Raw genomic sequence first — 23,864 nt, forward strand, 5'->3', positions numbered from 1 at the left:
GGGCAGGCTCTGCCTGGCCCGATCCCGGCGGCTCCCCGGGCGCCCCGCCGGGGAGGAGCAGCCTTCCTGGCGGCCTCCACCTGAACGATTGCATCAGCTGCTTGTTCTGCGGCGTCGCTGCTTAGTAAAACAGAGATTCGGTTTCGTCAAAATGTTACTACCAGTCGCTTCGGGTGGAATTGCATTTCAAAGTGTTTAAAGAGGCAGAAACCCAGGAGGCTCCGGCGCAGGCGCGCAAGCCTCGGGGAGCGGCTGGGCTCGCAGGCGGCCGCGTGCGACACCTCCCGGACCCGAGTGGGAGCGCAGCGCCCCAGGCCACACTCCAGGCTCCAGGCTCCAGGCTCCAGGCTCTTGGCTGCCTCTGCCTCTACCCTCTCTGAATATGCTTTTCCTGAGGTCTTTTTACTTTACCTGATGGGACAGAGCTTGCCGTACTTTTAACCTTCCCTTAGTCGGGAAACGGCCCGACAGTGCTTTTGGGTTCTGCAGCTTTCCTCCACAAACCACCACCTCCTTTGGAAAGTTTCCCCCTTTTCCTGAAAGATCAAAGGAAATAGCTTAAAGAGAGCCGGGGCGGCAGTGCTCCTTTGCTTTATTCCCTATGTCCAGTCGGCGACCTTTCCCCTGACCACAAGCGACGGAAAGCCTCTGGGAGCAGACAAGAGATCCCCGAGGGAAGTTTCGAGAGCCAGCTGCATACCCTGCCAGGCCTGCCAGGCCTGCCAGGCCAGGGCCACTCGAGGGCGCGGCGCCAGCGGGCGAGGGAAGGGTAGCAGTTAGCCCCGCTGCCCAGATCCGCGACTGGAATAGCAGTTTTCTTCAAATCACTTGACCTTCGTCTCCTAAACCTCTAACCTTGGGGCATTGGGTTCAAGGTATCCCCCTATTCAAGATAAACCTATCGAAATGATCTCCCCATCCAGAAACTGTGTGGCTCCCACTTCCTGCCTCTCCCAAACTCTGGGCGCGCGCAGAGCAGGGGCGCAAGGCAGGAATGCGCAGCTTGGATGCGGGGCCCGGGCTTGGCCGGGGCGTGGAGGGGCCGGGCGGGCAACCGCGTCGCTCACCAGGGCCTCCTCCTCTGCCCACGTTCCAGCGCCCGGCAGAATGGCGGGAAGGTGAGGCACAAGCGGCAGGCCCTGCAAGACATGGCGCGGCCCCTCAAGCAGTGGCTTTACAAGCATCGTGACAACCCGTACCCCACCAAGACCGAGAAGATACTCTTGGCCCTCGGCTCGCAGATGACTCTAGTGCAGGTAATCAGGATCCATTAACCCCCTGATCCGTTTCCCGGCGAGGAGCTGAAGAGCAGGAACGCTTAGGGTTCGTGTGGCTCTCCACGTGGCGCTTCTACCTGGAGAGGGCTGGAGCCGAGCTGTGGGAGTTTCTGAATTACCTCTCACCCTCATCCCTCAGTTCAGTGCAGATGCTCCGTGCGGGAGAGAATGCAGGATGCGCTGTCAGGGAGGGAAGGGAAAAGTAAACTGCAGACTTATGAGAAGGTTCAACATTAGTGAGCATCAGAATCGCCTGGAGAGCTTAAAACACAAATCGCTAGGCCCCACCTCCGAGTTTCGGATTCAGCAGGTCTGGGGTAAGACCATCATCTGCATCTCTTACAAGGCCCCAGGTGTTACTGAAGCTGAGGCTAGGGAGGAACCCCACTTTGAGAACCACACAGTATGACGCTCCATATTAAGGCCCAATATTAAAGCTCAGATACAGAGTAACTTTCAAAATTACCATTACTGACAGCTAGGAGTAGGGGATAGAAAGACAAGAAATGATATTTGGATCAACAACCCCCCCAAACTTATTATTATTTTTTAATAGGAAGCATCCTAAGCATTAGCTGCAATCCACAGCATTTTGCTCCTGATGCTTTTCTGCTGGGCTTAAGGAGAGGAGGCAGATTTCAGATGGTTGGGTTACTTTGCCAAGTGTAGAGAAATGGTGCAGTTTGTGTGTTCTCTGGTTAGCAGCGTTACTTTACATTTGACTAGCTTTTCAAAACCGAATCTTACTGTTCACAAAACCACGATGTTGTAGGCAGCTACTATCAGAATTTTACACTTGACATAATCAAGAGTTGGGACAGTTGTGTCAGTAAAAGACAGAGAGGACTGGAAATAAATAATTCTGGAACAAATGCTCTTCCCATCATATCACAGTTTTTTAAAATAAATACAGTGGCTTGAACTTTTTACATGCAAACAGGCAAATTTATTCAGAAAGAAGAGGAGGAGGAGCTACATCAGGTGAGAAGTTTTGCACATTGCAGTAGCATTACCTGACTGTGAAAATTTGGCCATTCCACTAAATTTACAGTAAGCAGAAACTCCAAAAAGAAAAAAGGAACTAGTGGATAAAATAAAAATTGCTTTCCAGAGTATTTAAAATTTCCCTTTAGGAATTACTGGAAAGTTGGACAAGGCATGAAAGTTGACTTATAGTCAGGCTATCAATGCTAGAATATGAAATTTCTGCTTATTTTCAGAATATAATTATATACAAAGACATCTGTTTTCTTTCGTATTATCAGGCAATGGTATTAATAGTGATTTGCTGCAGCAGTGGAGGGGAAAATTAATTTAGTGTTCTTGGCTTAATATCTGTTTAACATAAAACTATGAATCTTTTAGCGATTTACCAAAGTAGTTTCTAAATAAATTATTCCAGTCAGAAAAACCTGACTTATGAAAATAAATAACCTATGTTAAAATTTCAGTTTAAATAAGTATGCTATTTCTTTTTAAAATACACTAATTTATAGAGTTATTTGAATATTTCACAGTGACGTCAGCAATGAAACACTAGGTTATTTTGGCCGATTATATAGCTTTATATTTAATAGAGGCTATTCTTTCATACAGAAAGCAAAAGGACATTTATGCCATGTTTTAGGACTTTTTAAATTATGAAGTGGCATTTGTCATTAGGAGAGCCATTTAAACTTTCTTTTGGAGTAGTTTTGTTGAGCTGCAATACAAGTAGTTATAATTTTAAATTATTTGCCACCTGTAATGATAGTTCAAATACAAATAAAAATGCTTTTTACATTTAGATCTTGGTAAGGCTATTACATGTTAAAAATATGCTTTACATGAAATTTTCATTCAAAACACTTTTTTTCCTCTTACACTAGTGCTCAGAAAATAAAAATGCACAAAAATATGTAATTTTAAGTTGGGTAAAATAGTTTTTATAATAATAAATGACAACTGTATAATGATTTCAAATTTTATTATTAATGAAGCTGGTTTCTGAAACTTTAAAGTGATAATGGAAAAAATAAAAATGTATAGAATTACCAGTGGATCTTATGGCTGATCCTATGGCTGATCATTGTTCAAATGCTATAGAAGTACACTCTGTACTCTCAAAATATAAACAGCTTTATTGTGGAATAGTATAAAATGGCATGTGATTGGGGTTGGTATTATTGCAGGATATGGAACTTACCAAGGAATAATGAGTAGATGTTAATGCTTCCTCCTCTAATAATGGAAGTCTCATATTCCTGTGATATGTCCACATACAATTTGTTAAAACTGCTATGTTCCAAGATTCTGTCTCCTTTGTTGACATAACTCTGTTTTTGCTTGGTATTGAGTGTGCCTGCTGAGATATATATGCTGTTATCAGCTACAAGACTTATAATAACTGTTAAATGTTCAACAAAATCTCAGATCAGTCCTTATTCATTATTCCAAGTGTTATATTACATGGTGTGGAAATGAAGTGCTCAATATTTCGGTTGAATAGCTCAGAAGTTCATTAATTCAGTGTGTTCAAACATGGACAGATGCCAGTTTATCCCTTTGGGTGTACTGTAACAATTGCTCTGTCAACATGATGAATGTAAACACCTTTGTTAGAGTAGGGTGAATATTATTTAGTTTTCCCTCCCAGCTTCTAGATGTTTGGCTTTCTAATATTTCACTATAAAATATGGGAGATAGACAGATAGATACTGATATAAATTATAATTATATAAATTAGTCATACCTAACTATCTCCCATATTTTATAGTGAAAGCTTAGAGGCCCAAACGTCTATACATATATACACATATAGCATTCAGTTTGACATTAAAATTCTGCTCCAGAACCTTTTCTTGATAAGGAGACCTGTTTCACGTAAAATACAATTTGAAGAGAATATGAACGACAACTCGAAGGAATCCATATAGATTAAAAGTGGAAAATTTGAACCTATATTTTTTACCTTCAGTGAAACAGATGGAATTTGTATTAATTCATCAAGAAAGAAATGCAAAACAAGTATATGCAAATTTGTTAACCAACTGTTTGCTGTTTGCAGGACCTACTACAAATACGCATTAAAGACTTTGGAGTGTGTCTAGCTGTTAGGTTGTACTGAAAAAAACAAAACAAAAAACCCCAGCAGAATACATATATTACCAGATTGGGTGGTGGCCAGTTTATGAAATCAGTTTTAAAACAGTCTGTATTAGACATCAGCAAACCTTTCTGGAAAATCACCTAAAGTGTAACTATTATAATATGGTTTAAAAAAAAGACTATGAGTATATAAAACATAAAAGAGGTATGACTCCTATACACGAAAAGTTAGTTAATCCCCTATGACATTTAAATCATTTAAATGTTCCCCCATTTTTGTCTGTTAGAAGGGTAGTGTATTACTTTTTTTTTTAATGAAGGCCATTGCATTTTCATTATAAGAAGACTTTCATAAGAATTGGATTTTACACTGTACTATGTGTGGTTGCTGTGTGAAGACTTAAGGTTAGTTAAGATTTAAGGTTAGTCTGAATTATATCCTGTTTAGTAAAGAAAGTTACAAAAATGTTTTGGAGTTGAATTCTAGTAAATATGAATGATCTAGGGGAAGTTGCAGGCTGTACTCTGTGTGTGAAAGGAGCAAAGAAGGACAAAAACACTCTTGCTGGAGACAGTACTGGTCAACAGAGGGAGGTTAGTACCTAGTATAAAGGAAATTAACATTGCTGTGGGGGAACTCGGGCTGTATTCACCCATCTTAATTTTTAGAGCTAGCAAGGATATTAGGAACCATCGAATCCATTTTAGAGATGAAGGATTCAAAGTTCAGAAAAGTTGAATAATTTATCCAAATTCACACAGCATGGTTTTGGCAAATTCAGAACAGGAAGCAGGTCCTCTTCCATTGTGTGGTGATTATGGGATAACAGGACATTTATGAGGATTTGAAGAAGTGAAGTGATTAAATCAAAATGGTGCATCAATTCTTGAATTTGATGATAGTTGCTAAGATCCATTTAAGAGAACAGAATGGAAGACAGGGAAGTTAGAAAGAGAAATGTTTTCAAATTCCCAGTTAGTAGTATGGTTAGATAAAGTAGTTGGATGAAGATTTTGGCAGTGAGTTGAAGAATCCAAGGGAAGTTTGAGAAATTTCATGAAGAAAGGGATCAGGCTCCTTGTGCTTCCACAGCTAATGTTCACTGGTGTACCCCAGTTAATTATTATGTAGTTCTTTTCCACGAGTCCTTCCAGGAGTGCAGAAGACAAAGCTTATTCATTCCTAGGACTTAACATCATGGCTAAAGTGCAATAGTCACTCAATAATTCTGTTGTCTGTCTGTAGAGAATGGGAAGGACTGAGAATTTGAAGTCAGACTGAATCTTGGTAATAGTAATATAGCTTAGCAGGAAGAAGTATTGGTGGACTGACTTCTGAAATGCTATAGTGAGATAATAAGTCATTGCATATAAATTTGAAAGGATAACTATCATTGCTTCAGGTACAAAGATGATAATATTGACTATATTGAATATTAAATACATATGGGAAACCCACCATGTGCTTACCCATGAGGACAGGGAGAAAAAGTATAATTTGAGGTTTTTTTAAAGTAGAATAATAAGGACTTGAGTAATGCACAAAAAATGTGTATTTATAGTATAAATCTAGAAAAAAAGTAGAAATTTCCAGTGCAAACATTGCCACACAAACCATTATAGTAATCTGGCCTTTCTTCAAAGCCTAGCTTAAATTCCTCAGTTTGGTCATGTTCTGGACCAAACTGGCAGAAAGACTTCATTCTCTTCCCATGTTTCATTCTTTTAAAGGCAAGTATCGCCCTTTTGAGTTTCTAAAAATCTGTGCACTGATGATAACCTGATATTGTAGAAGAAATCTCAAGTATCAAATCCAGTAGAATCTTAAAAAAAAAAAAGAGTGGAAGTAGCTTTTCTTTGTCTTGAAATGTTTCTTTCTTTGCCTTCACCTATTTGTCTAAGAAACACTTGACTTTTGGCTTAAAGTGAGGAGTTCTTTGGTTTATTTTCCCCCTCTTCACCGATGGCTCTACCTCTGCTTGTTTTGCTGGCTCCACTTTTGGAAGCCAACAGGTGCCACCTTTTTCATCTCTAATGGTTTCCAAAGCTTGGTCCTTGACCCTGCTTTCCTTCTCTCTACTCTTGCAACTGTGACTATTACCTCTGTGCCTTTTCCTCTTGAATTTGCTCATCCCCTCCCTTCAATCTCAGATACCACTTTTATTTTCTTACCAGACATGTCACCAATATTAGCACCTCGAACTAGACATTGCCCAAGCCAAACATATCATTTTATCCTCAAAAAATTTTATCTCTTTCCTCAAATGCACTACCCTTCTCTTGGTTCCACAGGTTTGATGACTCTAGGTCATCTTTAACTCTTCCCTCTTCCTCAACCCCTACAATTTCTCTGGAATTTCACTTCTATTTGTTCCTGCGTCCTCTTTATCGGGAATGCACTTCCCTTCCCTCTCGACCTGATCTATTCTGGACTTTCTTCAAAGGCTCACTTAAATTCCTCAAAAAGGCTGGAGTCATATATGAAAGTAACCCCTCTTTCCTTTGGACTCCTGTATCATTTTAATGTCTTGTCTGCCATTCATCACATTCTTTCTTATATTAGTTATTTGTATACCCTCCTACTTCTCTTACTGGACTTTCCTCTTACTAACATTTTTTGATGTCAAGGCCTTTTCATTTTTCCTTATTCCACAAATACACTAAATGCTCAGTGCCTGTAGTAAGCAACATGTTTGTCAAATGAATGAATGGATGTGAATGTCCAGTATTCTTATGTCCTGGGAATATTTAATGATCAGAGGTGCTGAGAGAGGCTTAGCTCCTTTATGAGAAAATAATTGCACCATGGATAATGTTTTTAAGTTTTGTTAATTGAAAAATAATACCGTTTTAGGTGTCAAATTGGTTTGCTAATGCAAGACGTCGGCTTAAGAATACTGTTCGACAGCCAGATTTAAGCTGGGCTTTGAGAATAAAGTTATATAACAAGTATGTTCAAGGCAATGCTGAACGGCTTAGCGTAAGCAGTGATGACTCATGTTCTGAAGGTTTGTTAATATTTTTATTTTGCTTTCTTTATTTTGCCTCTATAGCAAGTTCACCATAATTGCTATTTTTAAGGTTGCTCTCACAAAATATGATGGTGCCATAATGGTTCTTTTTTATTGCATGAAGTAACTTCATTTTTATAATACTATAAATGACCAAAGGAATGATGGCCATTTCCTCTTGTTTATAGATATACCATGTGTCAGAATAACATATTCAGTGAAATTCATTAAAATTAAAATACGATAAGTGAGAGATGACATAAATATTTTCTTTCATTGCCTAAAAATTGATCTTGAATATCAAAGATAATTTTATATACTTTAAATATATTTCCTTTATATATTTTTAAGGATTAAATATAAGAGTTGGGTGGCTGGGGGAAAGTATGCATACCATCCTACTTAGTGATACTGTTCCACTTTAGATGGAGAAAATCCTCCAAGAACCCACCTGAACGAAGGGGGCTATAATACCCCAGTTCACCATCCCGTGATTAAAAGTGAGAGTTCGGTCATCAAAGCAGGAGTGAGGCCAGAGTCACGGGCCAGTGAGGACTATGTGGCACCCCCCAAATACAAGAGCAGCTTGTTGAACCGTTACCTTAATGACTCTTTGAGACATGTCATGGCCACGAACACTACCATGATGGGAAAAACAAGGCAAAGAAACCACTCGGGATCTTTTAGCTCCAATGAATTTGAGGAAGAATTAGTGTCTCCATCGTCATCAGAAACCGAAGGCAACTTTGTCTATCGCACAGGTAAGCCCGTGCTTTCTGTAGTAATTCCTGTGATACCTGTTTAAAGCACAATTAAAACTGCATCCGAGGGATTTATTTTAACAGGTATAAAGGCATCAGATTATTCACATATTGCCAATAATTCAGTTTTAAAGCTTTCGTTTTGTTTAGAATTGCCAATGGATACATTTGTTAGTAGATTATGGTCTTATTGAGAAATTTTCAGTTTTCATATTAAAGGCAGGAAGTTTCATTCTTTTTATATTTTTAATTTTAATTTTTTAATATTTTCACTTTGTTTTTATACAAAAATAACTCAAGATGGAAGAATTTTCATTCTTGATAATAATTTTAATCTTCATAATAACAATGTTTAGGGGGATATATACTGGCTTTTATGAATAATTTATAATAGAGGATAGTGCCGGCTTGTGGCCAGTCCTGCAAATAGTTTGTATTTCATCTTTTCTGTTAAATGCTTTGATTGCTAAATAGTGATGGTAAATGAAAACAAATTAATAGGGTGTCAAGCTTTTGTGAAAGAAAGGTATAGGTCTGGCTTCCATTGCTCTGGAAATTTTACTCTCATTCCTGAAAAGCATAAGCAGGGCTGAAAAATAGCTTTTAAAATTTTACTTTCCTTCCAGAAATAAAGGATAGATTCCTACCTGTCCAAAACTTTCAGATGGAGTAGTAGGTTTGGTAAAAATTTCTATCTTGACTTCAGTTCCCAGAGAGGTTTGCTCTTAAGAAGTGTATGAGGTGACTTTGGAACAAGGAATATGCATGACCAACATCTGGTGTAGACAGAGTCTGGGTCCTGAAAATGTCAGCAAATGAGATTTAGAATATTAGAGCTGGAAATAACCTCAGAAAACATCTAGAGCAGGCACATTACATCACAGATAAGAAAACCCAGACCAAGAACACATAGTAGGTACTCTCCTCCAGATCTCTGAGTCTACACAAGAGATAGGAAGAACATCACTACTATAATCACTATTATTATCCCTACTACTGCCAATCATGTATAGAGTAGTTACGATATAGCAGGCCCTAATGATATAAACTACACACATTTTACTACATCTTTTCTTCATAATATCAAGAAGCTTGGTTCATGAACAGTAAGGCTTTATTAAGAAATCTAAAGTTGCTCTGTTAATGTACCCTTTAGATCATTTCGCCAGCAATCTGATTTTCAAACGTCTACAAATATATATGAGACAAATGATCTACAAAGATCTCAGAGAAAATAGCAATACATTTCTAAAGAATTAAGCAACCTCACTTTCTCTTTGCATCACCAACTCCAACAATAAAAACAAACTCCAAACACTCAGAAATACAGAAATCGTCTTATAAATAATAATTGGGTCTAGGAAGAAGAAAAAATAGAATGAAATTTAGCCAATAATGAAAATGAAGATGGGCAAGGTGGCTTACACCTGTAATCCCAACACGTTGGGAGGCAGAGGCAAGAGGATTCCTTGAATCCAGGAGCTTGAGACAAGCCTGGGCAACATGGTGAGACCCCCATCGCTACAAATTTTTGTGTTTAATTACCCATGGTGATTACCATGCATGGTGGTGCATACCTGCAGTCCCAGCTACTTGGGAGGCTGAGGTGGGAGGACTGCTTGAGCCCAGGAGATCAAGGCTGCAGTGAGCCGTGATCATGCCACTGCACACCAGCCTGAGCAACAGAGGGAGACCCTGTTGCAAAAGAAAAAAAAAAAGAAAATGAAGACACTACATATTAACATCTGACTATTGTGACCAGAGAAGAACTTGAAAGTAATTCAGAGTTTTATGAATGTTTATTTTTAGAGACAGGAAAAGAAATCACATTGTTCAAACAGATAATTGAAAAAAATAAAATAAAAAAGGTCAAATGGGAAGCTGAAAAATAAATAAGAGTTGACTCTTTTAAAACAATAATAAATTAAACAAGCAAAAATCGACACAAATTAAAATTGGAAATTACAAAGGAAGGAAACAATAATCAATAAATAGTTATTAAACAAAAAACGTTTTAAAAAATTATGATGAAGTACTACGCACAGTTGTTTGGCAATATACTATATGTAAATGTGTATTTAAATAAATTGGCATTCTCCACACAAATTAAAATTTCATAAACAAGAAAAGTTTTAAATGGCCAATAACTCAGGAAAAATTAAGATTTTTAGTCAATCCAGTTCCCAAAACACATGACTTAATACATCCATTTCTTTTAAAACTTTGAAGAAGTAATTAATGCTCGTGTTTTATACATTTTTCTGGAACGTATAAAAAATATCAATTTTTTTAAAAATGTAAATGTTATCCTACTTCCAAACCAGATTAAGACTGCATAAAAGTCAAGATCTTTATTTATAATACTGATACTATGAAAATACTTGAGAAATATTTATAATGTAATATTAATTGAAAAACAATTCAAAATTGTGGAAACACTATAATACAGTTATGACAGTACAAATGTGCATAGGCAAATATAAAAAAAAGACAAATACATTAATTTTAATAAGACAGAGTAATTGGTCATTGGTAATCTTTTATTTAAAAATATTTTTCTTATAAAATTTTTAACATTGCGTGGTAAAAACATAGGTTAGATGCCTGCGCAATTTTCCCAGTGTGGTGAGTCTTCTGAAAATGCATGCTCTTTTCAAAAGTGACAAAATATAAAGCCAGAATGAATAGCATACCTGTATAGTTGATTCTTTTCAAAGTTAAATATCTCGGTGGCTTATTTTTATTAAAGCATTCCAAAGGCACTTGGTCCATAGTATGGACTATTCATTTGCCAAATTCTATTTTTAAATAAAAGCCTATTTTTTTTTTTTTTAGTTATGCAAGCAATGAGAAGGCAACCTAGACATGTAAACTTCTGGTTTTACATGCGTGTGCATCAACTTAAAAAGGGCAGACTAAATGATTTGTTTTTATGGTTGGAGAATGAAGAAAGACTGGTGGCCTAAGACTGATCTGCTAGGTTTCAGGTCAAAACAGTCAATGGCTGTCTTCGGTGGGAATTGAGTGACAGTGTTGCTGCAACTGTAACTGGGTTACCAGGCATGTATAAATAGTAAAACAGGGGATTTCAAGAAATACTTTCTGAGCAACTGCTATGGTTTTCTCTGGCATACAACCTTCTTCTGAACTAAATAGAAATTTTCTAAGTCTGTATTAACACCCCCTCCCCCAGTGCTACACTAGTACAAAGATTTTTAACTTTCAAATTTTTTAAAAGAACACTTTACAATTTGTTTTTGTTACAATTTATTGCTAAGGAATTTTTCTTTTTTCTTTTTTTTTTTCCTTTTTTTTGAGATGGAGTCTTGCTCTGTCGCCCAGGCTGGAGTGCAGTGGCACAATCTCGGTTCACTGCAACTTCCACCTCCCAGGTTCAAGCAATTCTCCTGCCTCAGCCTCCTGAGTAGTTGGGATTACAGGCGCGTGCCACCACATCGGGCTAATTTTTTGTGTTTTTAGTAGAGACGGGGTTTCACCATGTTAGCCAGGATGTCTCGATCTCCTGACCTCGTGATCTGCCAGGCTCAGCCTCCCAAAGTGCTAGGATTACAGGCGTGAGCCACTGTGCCCAGCAGCTAAGGAACTTTATCCATTTATTCTTCCATTTTTGTTAGAGTAGCTGTCTTGTGATGAGTTTTATTAAATATATGGAATCAAATAGCCAATTGAGGCCAGGCATGGTGACTCACACCTGTAATCCCTGCACTTTGGGAGGCCGAGGCAGGCAGATCACCTGAGATCAGGAGTTTGAGACCAGCCTGGCCAATATGGTGAAACACCGTCTCCACTAATAATACAAAAATTAGCTGAGCATGGTGGGAGGTACCTCTAATCCCAGCTACTCGGGAGGCTGAGGTACGAGAATCGCTTGAACCCAGGAGGCAGAGGTTGCAGTGAGCTGAGTCCAGCCTGGGTGACAGAGTGAAATTGTGTCTCAAAAAAAAAAAAAAAAAAAGCCAGTTGAAAGTTGATGTGAGAAAGGATAATGTATCACTGAATTTTATTTCACTTATTTTTATTAAATTCTAGGGGGCAGAATCTTGTAGATTATAAAGTAGTAATCCTAATTGAAGATATTGCTAGAAACATCAAAGCAAATACAAACATGTTTTTATTGATTTTACATAGACATTATTTCTCTGTAATCCACAGTCTTTGGCTTCATGCCAGGACCATAGCAGGCTCTCACTACAAATAGGTTGAAACATTTTTGACGGTAGTAATTTTACCATTGCAATTGGTCAGAGTTATTAAGGTCATTGCGTCTAAATGTAATTAATACTCAAAGGAAATTTAGTCACTCAGTGTCCGTTGAATTAAGTCATCTAAATTAAAATTATAATTTGTTTTTATCATGTGAGCTTAGCGAATGGTAATTTTCAGATGTTTGACTGAGTGAATTTCCTTCCAAACTGATGTCCAAGCCTCTAGCCCCCAGGTGGTCTGCTCTCTCTGCTTTCTGAGGTGCCAGGATAAGGACCCCCGGTGTAATATCCACCTCCATTCCTGTTGAACCAGGGCTCAGATTCTCCAGATGGAACTGTTTCTGCCGCCTTACAGAGTGGGCTCTCACTGGAACCTTTTCTAACTTGAATTAGACTTTGACTTTACCCTCAGAACCAAGCCTATGGAATTTCTTTCTCTACTGAAGGAGGAAAGAGGTTTCTAAGAAGGAGTAAATCAGGCAAGTCTTGAATTAAAACCTGTGGAGTTCCCCTCCTGTTTTGCTCTACTTGAGGACAAGCCCTTGTTGCATTTTTCCCTTTCACAGATCACAGATGATCAGCTTATAAAGGCCTAGTGCAAGCCAGGTGCAGTGGCTCAAGCCTGTAATCCCAGCACTTTGGGAGGCCAAGGCCAGTGGATCATCAGAGGTCAGGAGTTCGAGACCAGTCTGGCCAATATGGCGAAACCCCATCTCTACTAAAAATACAAAGAAAAATTAGCTAGGCATGGTGGAGCATGCCTGTGATCCCAGCTACTAGGGGGAGAGAGGCAGGGGGATCACGTGAACCTGGGAGGTGGAGGTTGCACTGAGCCTAGATCACGAGATCATGCCACTGCACTCCAGCCTGGGCAATAGAATGAGACTCTGTCTCAAAAAAAAAAAAAAAAAAAGCCTATTGCATTAGAATGGTTGTTCTATGAGCCCCATGGCTCTGTTAGTATATACTTTATAAATTTATCCTGCTCCCAAGAGGTTGAATGTTTAAACTTCATCTTGTTAAACTCTCTAAAATCCCTCTTAATTAGACACATCTGGTATAAACCAAAGCATCTAGGCAGATAGGAGTGTTTTCTATGTTAGTATGAATTAATCAGGCGAACTTCCCATCTGCTTGATGGAGGTGAATATCCCTGGGAAGAAATGAAGATTTTAATTGAGAGAAAAAAAGAAGTCATTTATTGGTGCATGGGACACTTTGGGAGGTAGTATCCATTTGGATGTCCTGCTGCATTGGAGACATGGAACAAAACGAGAGAACAAGGCATTTTGGTTACTGGGGAAAGAGGAACAAGGACGTAGAAAGTTTGGGAGGATAACAAGTCCAACTGCCATCTCCAAACCTTTTTTCTTGGCTCATAATGACCCTCAGGGGAGAAAGTGTTCTTTTTTCTTTTTCTCTCTCTTCCTGCACACTGTGTACCTTAAAATTTAAGCTGGTATCAGTAATAAAATCTAGATATGTTCATGAGTTCAATAAACCATTGGATCTGCCTGGGCTTCAAGCTTAATTTATGGCATAGTTTCTTTGGAGAAATGTACTCTCCGTTCTTAACAACCAATGTAACAAGGACCCTTCTGGGACACAATCCATTGGCATATGAGGTGCTGCTCCTATGTGCATTCATTCCACATGCAAAAATGATAATTCAGAGCCACTCCCTGAAAGCTCTGCCTTAGACTCACCGGAGCCCTGTGTTTGGTGCTGGCCACTCTATCCATGAAACCATATTTAAATGAACCAGAAGAAAGGTTTAAAAAGATGCCTTGGCAGGTCTTTTTGAGCAGTGAATATTCCCCCTGACAATATCTGTTTCCTTCATTTCAGCTTTTGTCTTGGGGGGTAGCTTAAAAAAGTCTTACGGTGGCATCAAGAGTCATCTGTGTTAAGGGCCCTGCATGAGTGCCTCGGTGCACACGCACGGTTTCTCTTTTGGGCTTTTATTGACCAGTAAGTCTACCTTGGATACTTATTTTCTTATTTTATTTCCCTTTCTGTGCTGTCACTTTCTTGGTTTTAGTGAAAGAATTAAGCTTTGCCTTTTTGGATTATTCCAGACATTCTTTTCCTGGCATGCAAATGACTGTTGATGTACTCCAGCAGAGAATAATAAAAGCCTCTATCACCAGTCCAGCGAGTGACATTTAAAGGATATTTGAAAGGTTGTCCAATTCCTTGTCTTGTACCTTACCTAACAAAGGCCATCTGGGAATGAGGTATTTCACATAAGTCCAATTTCCAGATAGCAGAAATTTAAGGACCAATTTAAAAAATAGAGAATTTTCTTCTCTTCTAAACTTACACTATTCAGCACAACTTTGGAGAGGTACTTTAATAATCTTTCTATTCTCTAAATGTCCTCTTCCTTGTATTTCTTATATACTGTTCCACCCTTTCAAATCAGTAACCTCAGAGTTAATCACAATCGGAAACTTGCCCCTCACTCGTTTGAATAAAGAGCCTTGTCTTCCTGACAGCCTTTTTGAAAGGGAACTTTTCTAATTACTTATTTCTAAGCAGAATCTTTTAAAATGAGATTTATACAAATGCTGACCCTTTGAATATGCAAGGGATTGCTATAGAATTATAAAATCTTAAGCACTATTCGGAATACCATAGATTCTTAGTAAACATTTATGAGTGATGATTGTAGCAAAACACATTGACATGGATTCTTTCTGAAGTTCAAATTAATTTGATGTTCGAAAATTACATTTCTTTCTGGCTTCACTTGCAAAAATTCAAATGCAATTGTACCAGGGTTTCACCCATTGTGAAGAACTGAGACATTAATGGCAGACAAGAAAAGAAGAAAAGAAATATTGGCAACATGAGCTGTGTGCTGGCTCCTTCAGAGGTGGCTTTCCATTCACTTTTCATTGTTATTTGGTATCATGTGAGAGCCCGAAAAATCCTACATGTAGATAGACGCTGAGACTCGCACTTTCATAGTATATGGCTTACAAACAAATCGAAAGTATGAGGCAGTTTAGCCTAGAAACTGTACAGATATTTTAGGGTTGTGTTTGCTTCTGACATTTTTGTCCTTTTACATTGTGGTACCTAAAAAATGTAGCAACACTGATTTCATATTTGGCTGAATGTGGGCAAATTGTTTTCCGAAATGCAGCCGTATCCTATCTCTTTCCTTTGGTACTGGCTGTCACTGCCTTGTGTGTATTAAAAGCTTCTGGAGGCCCTGAAATGGTGTTGTATTAATTTTTATAATTCCCCTAGTGCTTACGACTGTGTCTTTCACGTATTTACTCTATAAATGTTTCTTCAGTGAATGAATTCGTGTTTTGATGATTTAGTATGTCTGCTCCTTAAATCATAAAAAACGTTAAATTTACTTAAGTATATGTTGATCTGTGTCTGTAAACAGAACAAGAGAAAGGGTCCTGAATACATTTGAATTGGTTTAAAAAAAGTTTTAAAAAGAAGAAAAATGTAAAGTAAAAAAAAAAAAAAAAAAAAAACACTGAAGCTGAAAACAATGAAATGTTTAAGAGAATCAAAATAAAAACATAGAAAGAATAAAATGAAACTAAATCGATTTTCAAGTAAAAGAGTGACTTCCAAGGAGATGCAAGGATGAAAAATGGAGAAATTTAGATAGTTTAAAGAAAATCCACCAAAGAATAAAAAGCACAGCCAACAGACAAATAAAAACAAATGGAGCTTTTACAAATTTGACTTCACTAAGTAATGGGATGTATTGTTTACCTAGCAGCATACATAACCTTGGAGGTGAGACTTAAGAAATAAAGCACAGATCTAAACCCACTCATTTAAACCCTGCGGCATGCCACCTTTACTGTCAAGGTTGACAAAAGTCAAAGTTGTGACTTTTTCAGAATGACTATTTTTAGCTGCATAGGAGAATAGGAGAAAGTCCATACAGAAATTTTACACTTTCTGTCTCCTCCATGTGCAAGAGCAAAGATCCCATACATTTTTGACATTTTCCTGCTAAGAACAAGTTTACCAACGTGAAATTTTGATCTTGCAAATGCATTCTCTGTATTTTGGCATTACCGTTCTACTGATATTTATCAGCAAATCGATCATAATTGACTTTCTGATACTCAATGCATTTCAGACTTGCTTCAGTGGTCAGTCACATCCCGGGGCAGCTTCATAGAAGTGCTTGTTCATGTCACTATATTTAAGACTGTGTCAGTATTTCCATTAAGAGACTTTCTCATTCCCTAGGGCTTCTAAATAAGTCGTAAAAAATCAAGCCAAACTCAAAGCTGGCATAAAGGGGTCCTTTTTTTCCTTCTTCTATGTATAAGGAATATAAGCACCTAACTCCCATTAATTCTATATTTAGTTAGGTTTGTAAATGCTTTATACACTGACGAGACCAAATATGATCCATTGATGCTTCTGTGGCCTCAGATTAAAAAGAATTTCAAAAAGTTTTTACTGTCTATGAAAATAATAAGACATTCTAATTAATGAATATAGAAGTGGTTTCTTTTCTCCCTTCTTCTTCTTTTTTTTTTGTTAGCTGCAGTTAGTTTTTTCCTTTCTGCCTCCCTACTTTGTTTCTAAAATTAAGAAGGTATTTTTCTGTGTTAAAATTTGTCTTGTTGATGTAACTGAATTTTTACACAGGGTAAATATGTGTTTCCTTCCAGTCCAGAGTTTTGGTACTTTTAATTTTGGAAGCCTGGTTTCTTGTTTTCCATTATAAATGATATCATTTATAACTGTGAGTTTTGAGGAAGTGAAAAAATATAATAATAAACGTGTTCACTTTGCCCAAATTCCTTCACAAAATTTGAATATTTTTCTCAGTTTTCAGTTTAAATGAAGGGTGGTGTGTTTAAATAACAGCTGCGTAATGAACTTTTTCTCTCTTTCCTCTTTGACAGTTTCCGTTACCCAATTTCTCTGTTTCACTGTACTAGAGAAGTAAATAGTCAGGGATTTTTGTAAATCCAGCAATCAGCTTTTAAAGGATCTTCCAGATCAATCCCTTATTTTTCAGGTTAGGAAATTGCTTTAGCCTCTATACAAGGCCCTGAAAATGTTCACTTTTGGCTATGAGTTGCTCTGTTGCTTGGAGATGTGATCCTGATCCTTTGTACAGTAAGTCTAACGGTTTTTGGCAGCTTCAGGTACTTAAATGACTTTTACTTAAAAAATACTTAAATCATTAGTGTTGAACTTTTGAGAACTTGGAGTAGGTGTGTGTGCATTTCTAAAAGTTTCTCTGTTTTAATAGCTAGAGTGGAAAGGTTTTTACACAAGTTGATATTATAAACTGTGGGTTGTAATAGCCATACAGTACCTAGGGGTCATCTTTGGTTATTATGGGAAATAGAAATGGTTTGCAGAAGATCCCACACCGTTAATACTGGTGGCCAAAGGTTTCTGTGGGGAGTGTGTGTGTGTGTGTGTGTGTGTGTGTGTGTGTGTAGGTAGTAGTAGTAGTAGCAGCAGTAATAGAAATTAAATATAGTTGGAAAAACAAGGTTGCTTTTGAAGACGATCGGTGGCATCTCCCTTCTGCCTTGTAGATAACACTGGAGACATTGAAGTTATTACCAGGAAGTGGCCAGAAACAACTTGAGGGATAACAACCCAGTTTGAAAGTGGTTTTGAGGAGATAGATTAGTCTCAGTTTGAAGCAGCAACACCACTCTACTTTGAACAGTTTGGAGTCTTCCCCAAAGTGAGTCAGTAACTGTTTTTCCAAGCCCAGCAGGAGGTGCTACAGGGTGAACTTCACTTTTAGCATTTGCTCGGGTCACACAACCAAAAAAAGCAAAATTGAAGTTTAGACTTCACCGGCTCATGGTTTTGGGCAGCACCTTAGCAGTGGCCATGATTCTCTTAGGCGCTTTTTTCATGTCTTCCAGAATTGCTGGACTGCAGATAGGGGTAAAAAACTGCCTCTTGCCCACTGACTTCAGTACTTTTGAGTATCTTTGATACAGTGATAAATACGTACATCTTTTACACACTGTGTTCACTTTTTGGTCCTATTACACACACATACACACAATTTTGTTTTTTTGTGTGCTGTTTTTGTTTTAAATGAAAATTTTGATCAGTTTGCATTTAAATAAAGAGAACGTTTTTTACAATGTGATTTAGAGAGAAATATTTTAGTAATACAAAATTAAAATGGAAAAACAGAACTCAAATGAAAATGAAACCTTTTAAAATGCTGAAAGGTGGTCAGAGACAACCATTCATAAAGTGGTATTTCCAAGAAACAGCTTGCTTCTTAAGTTTTCACATAGTTGCCTGTGTGTTAAGAACTGATAGTCCCTTCAGCTGAGCCAGTCTCAGGTGATGGTGAACAAATCTCCCAGTATGGCAGAGACATTTCAAGTAAGAATGCCCTGTTCTGCCAAGACTGTCATGATACTAAAATGTACCCTTTTGCTAAGGGCCAAAATTCAGAGTCTCTCCTCCCAGTTTCTACACTGATGTAGACAACAGATGCACAAAAGGCAAAGTGGTATGTCACATGGCTTCAGAGCAAAAGGATGGCTATCTGGCAAGCGAGAGAATTCCTTAAATGTTACTGGGGCTTACATTTCTAAACATAAAATTCCTAGCCAGAAGCTATTTGGTGCCAAGTGTCTTTGCTGTGATGCCTGAGCCTAGCAGGAAGCTGGATGGTTGCAATATTGTGGCTGGCTGTTGGAATCCACACACCCTTTGTTAATTTGCAACCAAGATCGAGTGATATGATTGTTTTCCATTTTTTTCTTATAATTGTTTTGGTTGCATCTAATCTTGGTATATTTTCTTCTCCTAGAATTCTCTTCTGAGCTGCTAAATCTATCCAGATGGGTCATAACCTTGTCACTAGTGCAACTGGACTTGTTTTAGTTTTGATGGTGTCTCCTGGATTCATTTATTTTAGACCTTTTTAGAAATATGGCACCAATTCATGTTTATGCAGTAACCCATGGGGACTCTAGCTTATCTAACTGTGCACTTTTTTTCTTTCAACTGTGTACTTTTTTCTTTCAGAAGATTTTGTATGTATATTTTTTTTCTTAAAATGTGCTTGGAAAAGTATAAGCATAAATCATCTGGAATAGTAATTCTCAACTATCTTGAAAGGTGTGCGAGGACTATTTCATGGTTACTATGATTGAAGCAGTAAAATTTAGTTTATAGTTACAATAACTTTCCTCTCATTAGGAAAATATAAAAAAGCTCAACTTTATGATTTCACGACATATTACCAACCTTTAAATTCCATTCTAATCCCCACCCCCTGACACACACAGACTCTGTGAAATGCTCATAGGAAGCTCAGAGAAGAACCGTAGAGGCATATGACCCGTCTGTGCTATGTTTGACCTCACCTTGTCTCTCAGATGCTTTCATTAAAATGACAGCATAAAGGTCTGGGTAGAGGCTGGGTTGAAGAAATACACATCAAATGTATATTTTGATTACAATAAAGTTCCCGCTGTTTCAACTATGATTTGGAAAATGACTTTGTAGTGCCCCAGTTTTCTCTCCAACCAGCCTCCTGACCTACATGAAATTATCCACTTGTAGATGAGACCACAGGAAGCTATAATGTGGACAGAGCAGAGAGCAATGCCTTAGAAATCAGCAGCTCTGTGTGTTGGCCAGATCTGTTAGCAACTGGGTATGTGTTCTAAGGCAAGCGCCTTTATTAATCATGGCTTTCATCCCTTTAGCTGTAAAACGAAGATTTATGACAAGATAATCCATAAGTACCTTACACCTCTGACAGCGTGCAATTCTGTGCAATGCATAGGGAGACAAGGAAGCCCACAGTTTATAGAAAGTCATAGCTAAATGCATATCGCAGTGTCTCTATTAGAACAGAACTTGGGCTCTGAGCCACAAGACAGGGACATTGCAAAGGAGCATTGGGGAGCATAGCACCAGTAAACCTCCCTGGTGGCAGATAAAGGACTCTGCCCAGTGGGGGTGTTGGGCCCTGAGCATACGGTAGGAGGCCAAGAGGGTAGATGACACGTGTTTAAATCTGGCAATGTTTGCCTTATGTCATATGTCATTTTTTGGAGATCTCTCCCAAGATTACAGAAGTATGCTATATTTTAATTTTTCTGATAATTTTTATCAGAAGTATATTTTCTGACATTTTTATTATTTTAAGTACATATTATATACTTATAATCTTCCTACAATTTATTTTTGTAAATTATATGAGATCATAATCAGACTACTTTTTTCTCCGCCAAATGAGCAGCCAATTGTCCCAACACATTTTACTGAATACTTCTACCTGTCCTTATTGATTTGAAATGCTACCCCTATTATACACTGACTTCCTTTATATGTATGCCTATTTCTGGACTCTGTTGTATTCTATCAAGCTTAAACATATATTAATAGCATAACATTTGATTTCCTTTTTATTTTATTTTAAGTTCTGGGATACATGTGCAGGATGTGAAGATTTGTTACATAGGTAAACATGTGCCATGGTGCTTTGCTGCACTTGTCAACCCCTCACCTAGGTATTAAGCCCAACATGCTTTAGCTATTTTTCCTGATGCTCTCCCTCCCCCTGAACCCCCCATGACAGGCCCTAGTGTGTGTTGTTACCCTCCCTATGTCCACATGTTCTCATTATTCAGCTCCCACTTATAAGAGAGAACATGTTGTGTTTGGTTTTCTGTTCCTGCATTAGTTTGCCAAGGCTAATGGCTTCCAGCTCCATGCATGTCCCTGCAAAGGACATGATTGCATTCCTTTTTATGGGTGCATAGTATTCCATGGTGTATATGTAGTACATTTCCTTTATCCAGTCTATCACTGATGGGCATTTGGGTTGGTTCCATGTGTTTGCTATTGTGAATAGAATAGCGTACCATTTTCGTGACTGTAGTTTTATTGTCCATTTTGATATATGACAGGGTATGTCTACTTCCAGTTTATTTTTTCAAAATATTCTCATCTAGGTCCTTGAATTTATTTTTCTAGTAGAAGTTTAAGTTTGATAATTCTATTTTAAAAACTCTTGTTAGAAGTTAATTTGGGATTTCATTGACTTTAAATGTTAGTTTGGGGAATATTTTTGTCCATGATATTTATATCAAGTCTTCCCACTGAGGGCATGGCAGATTTCTCCATTTATTCTGGTCACCTTTTTAGTTTTTATAGTTTTCTTTATATAGGGTTGGGATATTTCTCATTAGGTTAATTTCTGGATTTTTATTTGTTGCTCTTATTGTTTCTATTGCAGATGAGTTCTTTTCAATAATAGCTATAATGGATATATGGGAAAGCTGTTGCGTTTTGTATATTTTTCTTATATCTAGTTCCATTGTTCAAGTACACAAGTATCTCATCTTCAGATAGTAAGTTCTGTGTATTTACTCTCCTTCTCTTTCCCTTCCTTCCTCCCTCCATTTATTGCATTATGTTGGCCAGGTTGACAAAACATCATTGACTCACAACAGTAATAACACACATTAATGAGAATTTGTCTTATATTTTGCCATTGAGTATAATGTTTGCAGAAGGTTTCTGGTGTAATCACTTTATTGAGTTAAGGCATTCTCTTTCCATTCCTAGATTATTTAATAAGATATCTCCCAACCACATGCTTAACTGAATAGGTCATTGCATTTACAACAAACTGCTATTTGTATAGTTTTTAAGATTGTCATCTAGTTGTCCTCTTTTAATCTATTCAGGTTATTTACAGTAGTACATTTTCTAATGTTTAATCATCCTTGAATTCTTGGGAAAATTTTTATCCCATATCAATGTAATATTCTTTTAATATATTTCTGGATTCAATTTATTAACATTATTTAATAATTTTGCATCGAAATTCTTAACTGAGATTTGTCTTTAGCTTTTTTTTTTTTCTAACGGTCTCCTTGCACAGTTTTAGTATTAGAGTTATGTTAGGCTTATGGAATGAGCTAGAATGTATTTTATCTTTTTCTATGCTAGGAAATTTTAAATAAAGTAAGCATTAGCTCTTCCTGATGCCTTGAAAGTTTAAAAGAATTCACTTGTGAAAGGATCTCAGCCTGAGATTCCTTGGTTCTCTACTTTTTCTCTTACGTTTCTCATCTTTCTCCTCCATTTTCTGAACAGTTTCAGCTTTATCTTCTAGATTATTATTAATAATTTGGTCTTTAACTTTTCCCCCATTCATACTTTAATCAACTTTTTTTCTCTCTCTCTCTCTTTTTTTTTTTTTTTTTTTTTGAGACAGGATCTCCCTCTGTTGCCCAGGCTGGAGTGCAGTGGCACAATCATAGCTCACATCAGCCTCAAACTCCTGGGCTCAAAGAATCCTCCTACCTTGGGCCTCGAGAGTGGCTGGGATTACAGGCATGTGCCACCATGCCCAGCTAATTTTTAAATTTTTTTGTTGAGATGGGAGTCTTACTATGTTGCCCAGGCTGCTCTCAAACTCATGGCCTCAAGCAGTCCTGCTACCTTGGCCTTCCAAAGTTCTGAGATTGACAGATGGGAGCCAGCATGCCTGGCCCTATAAATCAATTTTTCTACTGCAGTTTTTCTTTTAAGTTTGGTATCTTACTTTTATTCTCTAAGAACATCTTTTTTTTTTCTTATCACTCCTTTGTCATAGCAGCTATGATCCCTGTAGAGATCAGAAGTTACTAGAATCTCTACTCTGTACCACTTAATGGCCTTAAAGTCTTTTCTAGGAACCCCCCTTAGACAGGTCCCCTAACCTATTTAAAGAGCATTTGTAGCAGCTTTATCCTGGGGTTAGATGACCCAGAAAGCTCTCTGTGGACTCAGAGAGGAAGAAGAGGTATGCCCTAGCTCTTCTGACAGCTGTCTCGTAACTGATAACATTGATTCCCCTGGTAGGCCACTTATTCTCTGTGAACTGTGCACTTAGAACATCTGTGCCCTGTTGGGAGAAGCAGCTCACACTCTCCACGGTCTTGCCCTCCACCTGTTTTGGGTTGTGGTTCCCTGTTTGGATTTCCCCACGAACTTGATGCCATATATATTTTCCTTTCCATGAATTTCTCAACTTTTCTGACTTGGCAATGGTACATTTTATTGTTTTTGAGCCCCATTAAGCATGTATTTGTTTTCAAACTTACATTTTGCAATTTAATGAGATTTTGAGAGAGAAATTAATAAAGCTTATTCAGTACCCCCTCTTAAAGGGTAATTCTATAACATAGACTTTTAGCAAATGATTTTATGGTAAAAGATGTTTTCCTTACTTCTGAGAGTTTTTATGGAGAATTTGCACACATTCAAAGTTAAGCATAGATTCTGAATATCAACGAATAATAAATACAGAGTAACTGTGCACACAATGGAGCAGTGGGAATTATTGCAACATTCCTGGTAGGTGTCATGTACAAAAACATGATGCATTGTGATAGGTAAGACTTCTTCAACTACGGTTCTTGAATAAAGAGATAAATATAATTTAGTTAAATAAAAAAGCCATAATTATAATAATATGATATATTATTACTTGGCAGTTGT

The 23,864-nt window shown here is 37.7% G+C and overlaps 1 protein-coding gene across 2 annotated transcripts in view; it reads left to right on the plus strand.

Annotated features, from left to right (window-relative positions):
* MKX (mohawk homeobox) overlaps positions 1 to 23,864 on the plus strand; it is a 73,463-nt gene that overhangs the window by 3,252 nt on the left and 46,347 nt on the right. For both annotated transcript variants that reach the window (XM_032144509.2, XM_032144512.2), the window contains exons 3-5: positions 1,097 to 1,256; positions 7,219 to 7,372; positions 7,801 to 8,136. In XM_032144509.2, coding sequence (XP_032000400.1) covers positions 1,097 to 1,256; positions 7,219 to 7,372; positions 7,801 to 8,136 — 650 coding nt within the window. The remainder of the gene's footprint in view (positions 1 to 1,096; positions 1,257 to 7,218; positions 7,373 to 7,800; positions 8,137 to 23,864) is intronic.

The sequence above is a fragment of the Hylobates moloch genome, unplaced genomic scaffold, assembly GCF_009828535.3.
Source record: "Hylobates moloch isolate HMO894 unplaced genomic scaffold, HMol_V3 SCAFFOLD_3, whole genome shotgun sequence".
NCBI lineage: Eukaryota > Metazoa > Chordata > Mammalia > Primates > Hylobatidae > Hylobates > Hylobates moloch.